Here is a 16,562-nt window from a genome sequence, read left to right on the forward strand (position 1 = left end):
ATATTAGACTTAACAGTTACTATATACAGTAATGGACTTCTATACATTTTACATCAGATTAAAACTTTGGGTGTAAGATTCAGATAATTATTTATTAAAAGCTCGACATTTTAAATGAGAATAAGAAAGAAAAGTATGTCTTTGTGCCCCCTTTTCCCTGTTCATGCCCTATCGACCCCTTGGCTAAACTTTGCTAGATCCGCCCCTGCACAGTTACCAGCCGTCAGCTGGGTAGAAAAAGATCCTGGTGTAGAAAGTAATATTAAATACATTCTTACAACAGCTTATCAAGGTTAATAGTGCTGCTGTTGTTCAGTCGCTGGTTTCCTCTTTCTGGTGCAAAGTGGGCCAAAAACAAAGAAGAGAGACGGACTATCGACAGAAAAGCCGATCAGCTGATCATTAAGCAGTTTCATGATTGAAGTAGCAGCAAGAAGAGGGAGGGAGAGGCAGTCGCTCCATATATCAGTTGTTAAGCTTAATGTGGGAATGCTTTACAAACATTCAGAGATGGACTTACACACTTGCTTTACTTCTCTCTGGGATCACTTTCTTGGAGCTGAAATGATTTGGTAGCGAGGCTACAAATGCTCAACCAGACCGCTGACAGGTCTCGCACGCCACAGCCGCTCTATCACGTGAGCACACTGCTCCGACGTGCTAAGGTTATGAGCTGAGTTATGCCATGTCGCAAGTTTTGTGAGGTGCTTTTGTGATATTTAATGAATCGGATTAAATTTTTTATTTTTCTCCGATATCCGATCCAGTAATTTAGGTCAGTATTGGACCGATACGTAATATCGGATCGGTCCATCTCTAGTTTTCGTTATAGGTTATCACTGCCGTCTCATCTTGTGTTAGCCGTAGTCTCCACCTGATCCATAAAGTGTAAAGGTAACGAGATGAAACGGGTCTATTTTACACTTCATCCTTTAATCGCTGCAGAATATTGTTCCGTGCGCTGGGATCTGCATTTCTGCAGATTCTTTGAATTTTTAAGTTCTAAATTTGATTTTCAAAGATGATAAAGAGAGTCAAGTCGTGTATCGAGGATGGATTTTAACTTTTGTTTTTATGTTATTTAGATCTGAAAACGCTCTTGAAAAAGCAGTGTCGCGACCCTGTGGTATCCCTTGAGCCAAAGAGCCCACAATTACCATATAAAACATGTTTTTCCTTCTTCCACAATCATTGGTCACCTAACGGTAACGATAGGGGGCAGACTTTGTGATCGGCAGCTTTTACTGTTAGTGTTTACAGTGTTTGTCTAAAGGGAGGCACCGGTTAACCAGGCGTTGATTCATGGAGACAAATCGAGGTCATGTCATCTCACTAAACCAATAATGGCTCTGATTAATTAGTTAAGGGGCTACCACTGTGCACAGCTAGTGTTCCACACTCAGACATGGGACTGTGGAGTGAGACTGATGAAGTAACAGCTCTAACAGCAATCAGTGACATGATTGGTGCCCTGGAGCTGCTTTCAGTTTGGCTGAATAAAATGTCACCGGCTGACTTTTAATGGTAAGGATTTCACAAGCAGCTGAAGGTTTCAAACTACATCAAGAATTACAGAGCAGTTTATCAAAAATTACCAGCAATTTTATTCAAGCAGTCGATTTCAAACATTCTTGGCTTCAACCTCGTCCCACTGTGGCAGGGAGAGTTTTACTCAGTCATGTAAGAAACACATCATTTCTCTATTATCTCGTTATATAAATAGGAAGGTTGTCCTTTGTGAAAATGTTTTATATTATAATGCCAAGACCCAGAGGGACACTTTCCCCTTTCCCCCAGTTTCCCACAGTTCAGGATTTGTGCTGTTTATCTGCACTGAAGTGACCTGGTTCTGTTTGTGAACATCTGTGCTTTATGAGAAACGTGATGTCTCAGCCAGTTTTACCGAAGCGTTGGAGGATCGCCACGTTAGGTGCGCTTGTCCTTGAAACCGGAATAAACTTGTGCGTCTCTCCCTCTCCACACAGAGCGCTTCGACCACCACTGTCCCTGGGTGGGGAACTGCGTGGGGAGGAGGAACTACCGCTTCTTCTACATGTTCATCCTCTCGCTCTCCTTCCTCACCATCTTCATCTTCGCCTTCGTCATCACGCACATCATTTTAAGTAAGTATCCACAAGGACGCGTGCTCTCAGGCGTAGTGCAGACGCACAGTCCTCCGGGCTGTTTCCAGTCAGCAGGTTGTAAGTGGGCGTCGTGAAAAGCTGCAGCTTTCTGGCTTTTTACCATATTTCCAGCTGGGAGCAGGCAGCGGGTTGTTGGGCTCAGTGTGTGTGTCTTCAGGTATTGCTCATGTTGTGGGGAGCGAGACATATCACAGAGCCTTTCTTATGGGGACACAAAACAGATTATTGTATCCTTTGCAGTTTTTGTCTTTTTCTTTGACCAAAATGCGGACGTTAAGTAGGATCGTAGATGTGTAGTCGAGCTTCTCATACAGCTAATCCTACCAAATTATCGAAGTTTACTGTTTTCATCTTGTGTAATCTCGTGTAATCAGGTGGATAAAATCATGTCTTAAAGACAGAAAACGAATACATATTAGCAGTACAACAATAACATTGTTGGTGAACCTCAAGGTTGAGCTGTAGGTCCTCTGATGTTTAGTTAATGACTGATGTGGACATACGGGAACTTTGCTCTCTTTTAAATAGGGCTGACACGATTAGTTGACTAGTCACGATTACGTCGACTATCAAAATCGTCAACGACTGATTTAATAGTCGACGTGTCGTTTGAAGCTTTGTAAGATCCCAAAAGACGCAGGAATAATAGCAGGATTTAAGAGTGTAATAACGGACTGAAACAGAAGATGGCAGCACTGCATGTACAAGGATGCCAGCTGCCGTTAAACCCTGAAGAAGAAGAAGAAGAAGAAGCTGTCCCAGAATTAGAGCTGGGCGATAGAACGGTAACGACATGTATTGCGAAATAACTTTTTCTCGATAGAAAAATTAAACTATTGCGATAGGCCTCACTGCTCTTGTCCTCTTTAAAAAAAAAAAGAGATTCATATCAGTGTAAAATTATATCTGCATGTGTTTCTTAATTTGGGAGAATAGTTGTGTTTGAGTTTTCATATCGTGGCATCCACCTGCTCTAGATGAGTTTGTTAAAGCGAATCACAACATGCCCACATCTACCAGACAGGACTGTAAAATAGATTTGAGAAAAATACTGAACCCACACAGCTGACGACATATCTCTGACATCTTTCTCCCAGACTGTCAAACAATAGAGGAAAATTAAATCTGTCTTAATGTGAAACAGCATCCTGTAAGTCACTGTTTCTACAGATCATCTGTGGTTTAGTGATCGTGTCTTTGTGGTATTCGTATGATTCTGACCTCACCAGCCTTCAGGGACTGCAGCAAATTTACAAGATGGACCTACGTGCTCATGTTAGCGTGCAATCTCCCTTTTATTTAAAAGGCTACATGCAGTTAGCTTATGGTTGAGTTACAGTTAGACGAAGTTTGGACTAATGTCCTCTGAAGCCATGGATACATGACTGCGAGTGCTGGGAACAGCAGCGTGGGTCAGGATTAGCTTGTAGGGATGAATAAAAATGTTCCTGGCTCAGAGTGGGTATACAGGTGGCTGCAGTCCTTCATAGATACTGATTGTAACCTTTAATCCACTTTGTAAGTCTGAATGAATGAAGAACACAGTAGGTAGAGATGCTCCCTATAACCACTTATTGGGGGCCAGCTCCTTCATCTGGCTCTGTGCCGCTTCTCTACACACTTGGAAGCTAAATTGGAAAGCCAATTAAAGCGGCACACTCGGCTGAGCTCAGTTCTTCTTGTCAACTCTTAACCTTTACTCAGGACAGTGTTTGCAGCAGGTAATGGCGTAGTGCTCAGTATCTCATACAAGTCCCACATTCTGCAAACAGCAAACACGAGCTGCGTGCTGCTCTAACAGAAACTGTTTTTCCCTTTCACAGGCTCTCATCAAAACGGCTTCCTCAGCGCGCTCAAAAACAGTCCTGCCAGATATCCTTTCACTGTTCCACGTCGGTGTCGACTTAAACCTGGATATTTCTTTAAGCAGTCACGTAAATCACACATGTATCGTTGCTGTCCTTCATCTCATCAGCGTTGTTAAAAATAGCAACATCTGCCTGAGTGATGCTGGAGAACTGCTGATTATTGTCGTGGGGGTTATTGTAATTCATCATCAGACTAGAAAAACCTTCATGTGATCTTAAACACTAACTGGGACTAGAGAACATGAGACATCATATTTATCCCAAATTAGCTTCTCTGCATTGGCTGAATTTAGTTGAATAATCAGGCCCCGTCATATCTTTAGGACCTCAGTAACTCGTAGCTGTTATCCTAACAGAGCGTGTTGCTCTCGCTCTGCAGGCCTGCTTGTTGTTCCTAGAGTATTTAAAAGTAGAATGGGAGGCAGAGCCTTCAGTTTTCAGGCCCCTCTTCTATGGAACCAGCTTCCAGTTTGGATTCAGGAAACAGACACTATCTCTACTTTCAAGATTCAAACTCTGTTTTAAAGCTTATGGATCAGGTGACTCCGTCGGTTGTCTTTCTGAGGCTCAGGTTGCTCTGGGACTTCCCAGGATGCCGAGCGCTGCTCTGGTTGTTGAATCTGTTCTATATAAAATTCCTTGAGGTGAACGCTGTGGTGAACTGGCTCTGTATAAACCTGAATTTCAGCCAGCGTTCTCACAAACATTTATATTCCCAATGATTACTCTGATGTTACACATGCAGATTATTCCATAGGTCAGATTTATCTGCATGCCTTCCATCGCTCTGCTATTTTCTCCAGCTGTGTCTCTTGCATGACTTACATGCATCTGATTAGTCTTGTACTGCGGGGCTTACGCGGCACGCAGGACAGCGAAATTTTTATGGCTCTGACTCGTCTCTGCGTCGCTCTTCAGCTGTGTCATGTGACTCAGACGGTGTGTGTGGGTGTTGTTACAATTATTGTGTTTATTGTAGCCACGTCTGGACTGTTGTAAGTCAGATAAAGTTGAGCAAAGAGGTTCATCGCAGCCTTTTAGCTGTGAACTGTTCACATGATGATTTGGAGTTAATGTGGCCTCTACTGCAGAAGGTTAGATGGAGGCAGCAGAGCCTCGCTTTTATTCGCTTTTAATCATGAAGCAGCTCGTGACTATTTTGGCAGCCCTTTAATGCATTTTCTTCTGCTTCTTCTTTAAATATTTTGATGTCTTCTCTCACTTAAATAAGGCGTGGGGTCGTGCCAGGTCAGGACTGATAAGCCCGTTCAGAGCGCCTCTAAATGATCCCGGTGCTCGGTGTACAACACAAATCCGGTTCAGAGCACGGACTGCCACACCGCCGCTCTCTCGCTGCCCTTCTCTCTGTGCCTGAGTGCGATAACTTTCTGAGGCAGAGAAATGTGCCAAGCCACGCTGATAAAGTCTGCTGTCCTACAGGGCTTTAATAAAGCTGAATTGCAGTCGATACTATCGCAGCAGGCCTTTGTGCTCGAAGAATGATGACATGTTTTGTCCTTGCTGAGGAGGAAGAGATTGGAGGAGAGAGAAGAAGAGCATGAGGGCATTATGTAAAGTTTCTGAGAGGATGCAGTATGATGCTAACCTACTGAGCATTTTCCAGCAGCCCTTCAGGCACTTAGTTATGGTGTCTGGGTATTTGTATGTGTCATCCTTGGAGGTAGTGCACATTAAGAGTCAGCGGTGTTTGTTTGTGTAGAGGATTCATCTCGAACAGTGCGTGTATGTGGAGTAGAGAAAATGAGCAGTACGAGCCAAACGAACTGGTAACTGGGAAGTACTGGCGAGAGGAGGGCGGCCCTCAGGCTGTGGGTCAGTGTGCTCGCTGCTACGGCAGCACCTCGGTGTTCGGGCTGGCTCCGTGGATTGTATGAGCTTTCATATTATCATCTGTCACTGCATGAACACCACAGCAGAGTTATTCCTTGACTTCTTTGTGTCACTGTGCTGGAAGTGGTGGTGTGTTTCTTCTCTGTGTGGTCCATCGTGGGCCTCTCAGGCTTCCATACCTACCTGATCAGCTCCAACCAGACCACCAATGAAGACGTGAGTATGGACACAAAGTGCATTACACCACACGCTGCAGAAACGAGGCAGAATGTTCACATGTGTCGTGTGCTAACAGACTCCATTTAAAGGGCAGGAACGCCATAAATGTTATTTTAAATTGAAACGGCACTAAAACCATTTGATCTTTTTATTGGTTCATTCACTCATTTTCAATTCGGTGCCAGCAACTGGAAAGTAGCGGGCACACAACACGAGAAAAGTTGTGTGATACTAAAGCGTCACACCTGCTGCAGCGTCGAACTGCTCGTTAGTTTTAATATTAACGTGATTAGACTCAGTGGGGGAGGGGCTCCCCACAGGAAGCCCGAGGCAGCGGATCAGAGCTTTACTGGCCCGAGAGAAGAAAACGAGCCCATTTTTGTAATAGTACAACAACACAGCGTCTTTATTCATCGTCATATTCTACATCTGCCAAATCATTTCAATCGAAAGATTTTAAGTATATTTAGCGGAGGGCTCGCAGGGTTAGGCTTGATTTTAATTTATGCGTGAAAGACTTTTTCTTCATGTTGAAGCTGACTGAGCAGCTGCTTTGAATTTTAGCCCAGGATGGTAACAGAGGCTCCGTCTCCATGTTAAAGTACACATGTGATCGCCTTTTCACTGTGGAGAAACAGAAGCCAAGTCTTTGAAAAGTTGTTATTCACAGAGAACACTTTTCTATTTGTTGTCACAAATGTGAGGGGAAACGCTCGTTCTCACATCCTGCAGCACACGCGGCGCCTTCCTGCAGTTTCCTCAACACTAAGCAACGTTTCTTTATTTCATTTTCCTGAAACGGTTTCTTCAATTTTAAATTCTGATAGAAATGATCAAAAATATTGATGAGTTGTTTAAGCCGGTTTGCTTCACAAGTAACATAAGGCCAGTAGCTGGCCCTGAGCCATCGGGTCACTGAGTACACTGACCTCTGGACCAAATATTTATGGGTAACAAAATTGGACCATTTGGGAAAGAGGAGAGCGAACAGTTCAGGAGCCGACACCGTGAGTGTGCGTTGGTGCAGCTTGAATCAAACGTGTAATGGCCTCATTAATGCTGAAGTGTGGGTGTGGCTTATTTCACATTCTGCAAAAAAACAACATAAACACGTCCGCGTCCCAACTTTTTTCAGAAGCATATTCCCAGCATACAATTCAAAATTAGCTTCTAAAATTCCAGCTCATCACATGTAGTTGTTATTTTTTACAGTTTCAATGATTTTCAGGTTTTAATCTGAAAGATGGCGCCGGTGCACTTGGCTTGCCGTCCGTCTCGCCGCTTTTTACCCTCCCTTTTTCCCTTCCCTTCCCTTATGGACCTCGGCACTGTGTTTTTTATCTTTATTTTTCTAGTCTTATGTTTATCTAGTGGTTGTGGACTGATTACATATGACAGGCAAATACTTTTAAATATTCGTTCTTTAAAGTTCTCAGTGACGTTGGTTCCTTGCTAGCCTGAAAATCTGGAAACTACAAAAACGCTGACGTGTGCATTTTAATCCTTTTAAAAGAAGCGTTTTTAATGGAGTTTCTGATTATTTGCTCATCTGTATGGTGTGTGTTCATTAGCTGCACAGAACCATGGACTCACAGCTGTAACTCCTTTTCACCTCAGACTGTGAGTGAGTGGTGCTCGAGCTTCGCCGGTGAGCTCAGCTGATTCGAGAATGGCGATGATAATTTTCAAGGTCACGGGACAGAAGTGCGCACGGCCCGCTTGAGCTCCAGACTAGACACAAACAGCAGCGTCTGTTTATCGATGACACTTTGGATATTTATCTGTCTCACTGAAGCTTTGCATCTCTGCAGATAAAAGGTTCATGGTCATCTAAAAGAGGGAAGGACAACTATAACCCCTACAGCTATGGAAACATATTCACCAACTGCTGCGCAGCGCTGTGTGGACCCCTGCCACCGAGGTAGGCTGGGTGTGGGTGTTTGTGTTTCTGTGAGGCGATGTACGCATTCCTCGTTCCTCGATGGTCAGATGAGGACAAAGGGCCCATCGTTCCCTGCTCTGGGGGGGAAAAGCCATCTCAGTGTCATCGTAGTTTCCCATTTTCTCCAGAGGCAAAAATAAAACTGTTACTCAGAAGTGTTTGATGTGAGGAGCTGCTGTGAAATGAGCATGCCTGCAGCCTTTTCTCTAAACATAGCAAAGATACTGCAAAGCATTTCAGGCCTATTTGAACCAAATCCGAGATCAAAGTTTCCCACATTGATTAGATTTTTATACTTTTCTGCCCATGTGATCGAACAAAAACACAGAGCAGCTGTCAGCTCGTGTCTGTGCGACTGCACGTTGCCCCCCGGCATTGTTCTTATGTGCTACGGTAGATTTCAGTTCCCCATCTGTATATGTCGACATACTGCTCCTTCATATGCCTGCACATGTGGACAACCTTTAAAACTTATTACATGAAGGAACAACACAGCAAGTCATTACTTTAGTTTCCCATCGTACAACTTCACGTTCTGTCAAACACTTCATCCATGTTCCTTACTTTGTAGATTACAAATTGTAGTTCTTGTCATATTTTTCCACTAAAGGAGAGTGAAAGGTCTCCCCAGTATACCACAGTCCACCTTTAAATACCGAACCTTTGAAAAGCTTAAAGACAAAGTGTCCTGAAAGCAAACTGGACTCAATCATTTACATGAATAAAGATTATGTAGGTAAGCAAATTCTGCCTGAAACAAGGAATCGGTAGTTTAACAGAGATTCAAAGTTTTCTCTGTGGTGGGTTTTAATGTTTCAGAAGATGGTGACTATTGTGCAAATTCATTACTTTACAAACCCGTCTCTGCCAGTGCCCATTCTCATTACTCATCCGTGAATCTGAAGTCGCCGTTTCCTCTGATTTTTATGGCTTGGTGGTTAGAAATGAGGCGCCACCTTGGATCGACTCTGTCAGAACAGCACAAATATCTCTTTATCCTGAGGAATTTTCAGCTTTTAACGTTGCATTTAAGTACCTGCAGAGTTCCTCAGTATATGCACATGTATAAGAACAGCAATGATGTGTCAGTGTGTTTGACTCTTCTGTGATTTTGCCGTCACAAGCTATGCATCTCCCATAACGGCTGCAGCGGGTGGCAAAGGAGAGTCCTCGGCTCACAGGTGGCTGCCATCTGGCTGTGTGTGTGTGTGTGTGTGTGTGTGTGTGGCACCACAGGTGTCGCACAGCTGGCCTCACCTGCCTCTTGGACTGAGCGAGCTCAGACCCACAGAGACAAAAGCCCTTTGTGTTTTACTCCCTGCACAGATTCTCCACTCAGACTTTCAAATGCATCAAACTGCAGGTTTCTGCTTCATTCCAGCTCAGTCCTGCTGGAGCTCACCGTCAGCACTTTGTGTTAAATTCTTATCGAGCTTGATGCCTCAGCTGTGTCCGATCGGCCTGTGTTTGGCTGATAAACAGCCCCTATCATCACACGGAGCCATCACTGTGCAAAGTTCAGCAGGTTCTTCTCTAACCAGCAGAGCTGTGCAGCATTAACCTTGGGTTGGAAATGATGGTTCACTCCACAGATGAGCGACTGTACAGTCACACTTAACAGAAAGTACGCCCTCATTCACTTCCAAGGTGCTGCATATCAGGACATAATAAGATTAGCTGCTCTTAAAATGAGGTAAATACAACCTCAGGTGACATAGTACGGTCTCAGTAATTATTTAACAAAAACTAAAACCATCCCTTCTGTAAGTAACAGCCAGCAGTGTGAGCACTTTGATAAAAGCAGAAGTTTTGGTGGTTTGTTGATCTGAAGCATCAGAGCATGACCGATTGTCAGTAGGGTGTCAGAGGGCAATGTGCCCAGAGCCACAGGGTATCGGCACGAGGTCATCAACAGGACAGTGATCCCACACACGGCAGCAACGGTCCAGTGAAAGTCCAACCTCAACCCTGACTGAATGCTGTAGTGGCACCTTCAGAGAGCTGTGCATAAACATGTCTGCACAACTGACTGAGAGCAACGCTGCAAAGAAAGAGGACAACACTGTCACAGAAAATCATTACTGTAAATTACTGCAGCCAAAGGTGTCGCCACAAGCTACTGAATCATGGGGCGGGCTCAGTTTTTCACAGGGCCGTTTGTTAAATGATGACACGCTGGAACGGGTCATGTGTTGTGCATCTGAGACTGTATTTAAATCATTTTAGAAGCTGGTATTTCCTGACCTGCAGCAGTGGTATCAGAAAATAGTTCACACCGCACACAGTAGTTATCTTTGCTTTTATTGTCAACAGTAAAACCACAGGGTCAGAGTTTAATAAAAGTCTCTCTGTTAGAGCGACAAAGCTCTTTTGTTCATTTGTTTCATTCCGTTTCTTTCTTTGGTCGTCTGCTGACCCACAGCGAGATCAACTCGACCTTTTCCTTTCTGGTTAAAGCAGGACGGGCCTGTCGGAGCTGTGTGTTGTGTTATTGTGCTGCTGAGTGACCTTTGCTGTGTAATGTTTGCTGACGGTAACAATGTTCTCGGCTTTTCTCTCATTAGTCTCATCGACAGACGCGGCTTCGTCGAGGCAGACGTGCCACAGTTGGCACCACCAACCAATGGTATCACTATATATGGCTCCACCCAGTCTCAGCAGAGCCACACGGTAAGACTGTCGACCGATGCCGCCACCGCCCCCCTCCCACCTCCCTCTCCCCTCCAAATGCAGCTTTATGCATCACTTTGTCAGAAATGGCACAGAACAGTGTTTCATCTCTTTTCATGGTGAAACGATAACCAAATAAACTAAACCATGAAATTCATGTTTTTTGTCAGTCATGTTGTTGATGAGACGTGTGTACCTGTAACTGCTTCACAATAAGAGCCACCCTGTGCAAAGAGCAGGATAATAAAGCACGCAGGATTTCAGCAACTATGAGCTAAAAGACTTTAAAGAGTCTGCCTTCAGGTTCATTTTATCCTCAAGCTGCTTCCTAACGTTAGAGAGTTTATATAAAGTTGCAGTGAGTGTTGAAATCTGCACCTGATTTGTTCTGCACGTGTGAAAAGGCCTTCTTCCTGTTCCTTCCTTTCACAGTAAAAGCCCTTAGCATTTACACACTGACTGCTGTAAGGTGAAATGGCTTGTTTAAGCATTACATACAATTTTAACTTTGATTTCACTGGTTATGAAATAGAATATTTATTATTGTTATAAATAAAAAATTAATTACCTTTTCTTGCTTCTTATATATGGAACTAATTAAACAAACTAAATTCTCCTTTTCAAGTGAACTTTTTGATCCATGTACACAAGTTGTGAAGTTTATAATTATAATAATAATTATTATTATTGTAGAGATCTAGCATAGATTATTTTATCAGTGTGTATGGCTGGAGAATTAGACCAACGAAGATCAAATGTTGCTTTATTTGTAAAATCTGAAACGTCCTAATAAACTGACTCGGAGAGGGGAGACGTGCTTCAGTAATATAAAGTTACAGCTGTCAGGTAGAAACAGTTTTAATAGTTTTAATCAGACTCTTGCATGAAAAAAAATAATTAAAAATTTATGAGTTAATTATTTTTGTAATTTTAGCATTGACAGGAAGTACGTCTGTTTTCGCACATGTGTAGAACAAATCTGGTTTCCTGGCGTGAATCAGGTTGTCCTGTCCTCGTGCGGCTGCCGTGAACGATGCCGACGGTCGACTCTCTAATGATGATGTCAGATTTAGGAATGTAGAGGCATCCCGCGCTGGCCCGGATAACTGGGCCCAGGCACGGAGGCTGGACGCCGCTGAATCACACACAGCTTGGTTTTTTTTCTGGTCTGGGAAAGTAAATCCAGTTAGTGTCTCTCATCGCTAGATTGAGATGGATGAAGCTGCTCTAGATTACAGCAGGCGAGTTCTCAGAGTCTGCACGAACCACGTCATGTTTCTTTAAATCAGGTCGGCAGGTGGGGGTTATGTTGATGTGGTGGCCTGGAGTCTCTGATTTCTGGTCAGCTGCTCATAAGACGCTCACTCTGAAATCTTACGGAAACTCCTGGAATCGGCACATTTGGAGGATGCTTGTTCAACTTTTTCACTTTGCAGTTGTTTTTATTAAATACACCTGAACATTCTGGCTGTCAGATTATTTTGAATAATGCTATTTATTCCAAATTAAGTGAAGGAAAAATGATGATTTCCTTTATTCGAATGGATTTTGTTGTGCTGAATCTAAATATGATAAAAAACTAAAACAGCTGATTGATTACAGTTTAATTGTTGCACATTATGTGCTTATAAGCTCATGCCTTGTCACCTGTTTATGTTACAGATTAGCCAACGCTTTGTGCACAAACTAACACAAAATACTGTCAGTATTGAGGACAAACACAGAGCCAAGATTCCACAGGAGGCAGGGACGCGGTCTTTGGAGTTTCCTTTGCACAAAATATTTGCACAGAAAATATTTAAATCAAGTGTTTAAACAGTTACAAAGTTTGAGATGCAGTTTACTGCAAATTGCACCAGCAGGTGCAAAAAAAAGCACGTCTTATTTTTTGTGCTTGATATTGACATGAAGATCGTCTGTTTAGAAAACTAACTTCTGTATGTCACCCAAACTAACCACACCTAACCGACCCGCTGAGTAAATCTGGCCCTTGATATGAAACATTACATCATCAGGGAACAAAGAAACATTATTTTGGCTCTGCAGACTTCTTTCATATTCAGGTTTGTGCAGATAGAAATGAAAACCGCAAAGTGATTCCAACATTATTTTTCTTCTACTGCCCAAAAAAAGAAAAGTGTTGAATGTGTTTGAGGCTGAATGAACATCATCCAAATGTGTTGATTCGCTGACTTTTGCCAGGGGTTGTCATCTGTCACTGCAGCAGGCTCATGAAAAGATGAGAATCGAAATCACGCCGCAGGCCGTGAACAGGTTTTTGTGAAGTGTCAGGCTGAGTCCCGACACACTCGTGGCGACCAGTTTACCTCCTCGCACACAGCTACTGAACACCTTTCCCTCTGCCGTGTCCTTGTTGGCACAGAGGCTCGACCTCGTCCTGGTTATTCTCACCGAGATGTTAAACGCTGACGTCATCAGTCATGATCTCTTGAATGGACCGTTGGGCTGAAAGCCACGGGAACATTCCCCAATGTTAGCACGTCCACAAATAACCACCATCTGTCTCCTGTAGCGGTCATGATGAGCAGCCGCAGTCGTCCTGGCTGTTTGCCTGGACACCGTCAGTGCTTAACGTGTAGCTGTCCAGGTCTGGGACCTGTGTGTGTGTGTGTGTGTGTGTGTGTGTGTAAACTAGTTCTTTAGTGTATTTAAATCAGATTATTGATTAAAAGCAAACAGTTGGCAGGTCGGAGCGCGCACACCAACCACGTCGTTGTGTGTGTGTTATGTTGTTGTTGGTGTGTGTCGCACGTTAAGCCGGGCATTTTTAGCTCCGTGTTGGCAAACGCACGTTTGTTTCTTTGTGATGCAGCTTTAAATCGACGGAGACTTTTTAAGCTGTTGCCACGGTAACTGCGTGTGAAACGATGTCATTGCACTTTGATAAACAAACCCTGCTTTCTGGATTTGACTCAGTAAAAGGAGAGAGACTGACTGCAGTCATCACAGGCCTCCCTGAGAGGCTCACATCAGTTCCCACTTTAAGGAGGGGAGATCTCACAAAGCATCTCCGGACTTTAAAGCGCTCGGATCAGATGTTCGAATGTCCCAGACCACTGTGTGACTTATTATCCGTTAATGTTGTCGGGAATAACACGCGTCACTCTAATCTCTCCAGTCCTCTTCAGATTTGTTTAAATATGAAACACAAGTAGAATCAGCTTTGTACAGCACGCTGCGAGAGCTGACACAAAAACTGTTTACCTGGCTGTACGAGACATGTGACTGCAAATAAAACTGTCCTAAATACCTGTAGAAACCTCGCTGTGCTCCTACAGCAGGGTGTCAGTGTCTGAGTCTCTCTGAGAGGGGGAGAGAGGCTCGCACATTAGCGGTAGAGGTCAGATTTACTGACACCAAAAGATTACTCTCAGGTTTGGTGCTCTGTGGTTCAGAGAAAATCCAAGTTTTTGGACATCTGAATAAAGCAGTGCGTCTCCTGACGACGTCTCAGGAACAGAGAAATGAGTGTCTTCCTGTCATAGTATCCTTCTACTGAGGCAAAACCAGAGTAAATGTGGGCTGAATGTTGGGATTACAGGAATGTGAAAGCCCAACACGGCCTGTGGTCAGCAGCCCATCTAGGTATTGTTTCTGCCTTGCTGCTAATGAGTCAGTCGGTGTTCACAAAGCCTGACAGCACTCTATTTTCCATCAAACACCGATGACGTAGCCTGGCGCTAACGTGGAGGTGAGCGCGTTTCCTGTCGTTGCAGTGCAACAACCTGAGCCTAGCTTCCATAAGTCGATACATGGAGGACTGATAACACTTAAAAGCACATCTGTTCTGCTGTCAAAGGTCGCTCGGCCTGTGTTTACATCATGTCTGTAATCTGCTCTTTTCAGGTCAGTGAGATTGAGGCAGAAAGGTGAGATGTGGAGGACGAACCTCTGTGCTTCCCATTTCCTCCCCGTGAGGCTTTGGGGGCGGTGTGGGGTGGGAGGCTGCGTCACGGGGCTCTTCCTGATTATTATGCTTTTAATTTCTGGTACCTCTCACACCCTGTGGGCTTTTCATCTGCAGCTGCTCTGTAATATTGATGACTTTGTGGTGACAAACGGCTAACAGGGTTAAAGCTAATCTCTCTGTGGCTGATGTGTGTTATCGCCGACTCGGCGTCCTAACCCAGTTACCGCTCGTTATTGACACATCCACAGCGAGGCGATCAATAGGCCATGAAGCAGGGACTTAATAGCAGCTCTGTGTATTGAGCTGAGCGGCTGTGGCTCTGCATCCTAACGGGACACTAACACCTTCTCTTTCTTTCTCTCCCTTCCCTCCTTTGTCGTCTTCACGCCTTCCTTTCGTTTGTGTTTTCTTCTTTGCAATTTTCAAATTCTGCGTCACTGCCATCTCTCCCCCCCAATGTCTGTTGCTTTGACCCGCACACCCCCTCCCTCCTCCCTTCTCCTCATTGGTGCTTTCTCTCAGTGTGACCAAGACCAGTGCATTCAGAGCACCAAATTCGTTTTGCAGGCCGCCGCCACCCCGCTACTCCAACACCAGAGCAGCGAGCCTGTCATCCTAACCACATCCCCCGAAAACGGAGGGGCGCTACCTGGCCGCGCCTCCCTCGCCCTGACGGGGCCCTGCACCTCACTGCCCCTCGGCCAGCCCACCCCTCCGACCTCCACCTCCAGCTTAAGCTGCCACGAGGCCGCCGACAAGCTGCCGGTCCATGGACACACCCTCACACACAACCACAGCAACCCCCTGCAGGAGTCGTTGTTCCAGCACCACTTCCTTACGCCAGAGGAAGTGCCGTCGCCGCCCGGCATGCTTCACTGCGGCAGCCCCATGGGCCACAGCCACACCACGCAGGCCGGCTTCTACGACCCGGCCAGCCAGGACTCCCTGCACGAGGACTCCGTCAGAGGGCTGGTGAAGCTCAGCTCCGTCTGACGCCCCCAATGAAAACACTGAGATCACTGAAGTCTGCTGACCCCCACCCACGCTCACAGGTGGTGGTTTAAACTCAGCTGTTGGAACCTGTGGACCTAAATCAGATTTGTCTTCTGACGTTTTTCTTCCCAAACGTCGCAGCTGGAGCTGGAAGATCCTTCCTGTTATTTTTGTTTGAAACTCCGGGGAAGTTTAATCCGTTAACTCTTTGGAAACTTCACAGGAGACGTTTCAGGTTTTTGTTCCACTTCAATCCAAAATAAAAGTTTGGGTGAGAAGGCTGAGCGTCGCAGCTCTGACTCACTTCTTTTCTAAAACCTTCTCCTGTGTGCCCGTTGCTGATTGGACGGTGTCTTCTTGCCTTTTTTTTTTTTTTTTCTTGGACATGGTCAGCGGTGCGATGGTTGATGTCTTCATGTTGCATATCATCAGGCTTTTCTATGTAAAAGAGACTGTTGTATTGTACTATGGTTATTACAACTTACAGATTATATTTCCTGTGGATATTAATAAAAACATCTTTTTATCACATTCGGCTGCGTTTCTATCGAAGGCGTTTGTGTGACAGTCATGTGATGCTGACGTTTTAACATTTATGGATGATTTTGAGCTCTGAGCTGGACGCACAGAAAAGGCCTGAAACAGAAGAGCTGTGGGTCCACACCTCAGAGGGTCAGCCTGTGGCCAAAGACGCTGATGGTTTGGTAGAAACTGACACTCCCACTTTAATGCTCTTCCACCCCCTTGTGGTCGAGCAGAAACACTGCAGCTAAGATTTAAATTTACATTCTCTTATGAAACCAAGAGGAAAGGATATCAGCCTCATGTTTACTAACATTAGTGTGATGTCACACCAGCTGTAGGCTGACTTTAAAGGCTAAAAGACGGCGTGATGACTCACAGTTCTCTGTTGGTCTGCTGAGACGAACAAAAATCACATTATT

At 44.6% G+C, this 16,562-nt stretch overlaps 1 protein-coding gene across 2 annotated transcripts in view; it reads left to right on the top strand.

The window, feature by feature from the left end:
• The window catches only part of LOC102197597 (probable palmitoyltransferase ZDHHC14), a 17,759-nt gene extending 1,612 nt beyond the window's left edge, over window positions 1-16,147 (top strand). Inside the window, exons 2-7 of one of the 2 annotated variants that reach the window (XM_005739018.1) lie at window positions 1,986-2,123; window positions 3,968-4,016; window positions 5,977-6,079; window positions 7,894-8,003; window positions 10,589-10,694; window positions 15,148-16,147. In XM_005739018.1, coding sequence (XP_005739075.1) covers window positions 2,054-2,123; window positions 3,968-4,016; window positions 5,977-6,079; window positions 7,894-8,003; window positions 10,589-10,694; window positions 15,148-15,618 — 909 coding nt within the window. In that variant the 5' untranslated portion in view covers window positions 1,986-2,053 and the 3' untranslated portion in view covers window positions 15,619-16,147. The remainder of the gene's footprint in view (window positions 1-1,985; window positions 2,124-3,967; window positions 4,017-5,976; window positions 6,080-7,893; window positions 8,004-10,588; window positions 10,695-15,147) is intronic. The other variant, XM_013912387.1, reaches the window with a different exon arrangement.
• The last annotated feature ends 415 nt before the right edge of the window (window positions 16,148-16,562 follow it).

This window comes from Pundamilia nyererei, unplaced genomic scaffold (genome assembly GCF_000239375.1).
Source record: "Pundamilia nyererei isolate P.nyererei 1_Seehausen unplaced genomic scaffold, PunNye1.0 scaffold00088, whole genome shotgun sequence".
NCBI lineage: Eukaryota > Metazoa > Chordata > Actinopteri > Cichliformes > Cichlidae > Pundamilia > Pundamilia nyererei.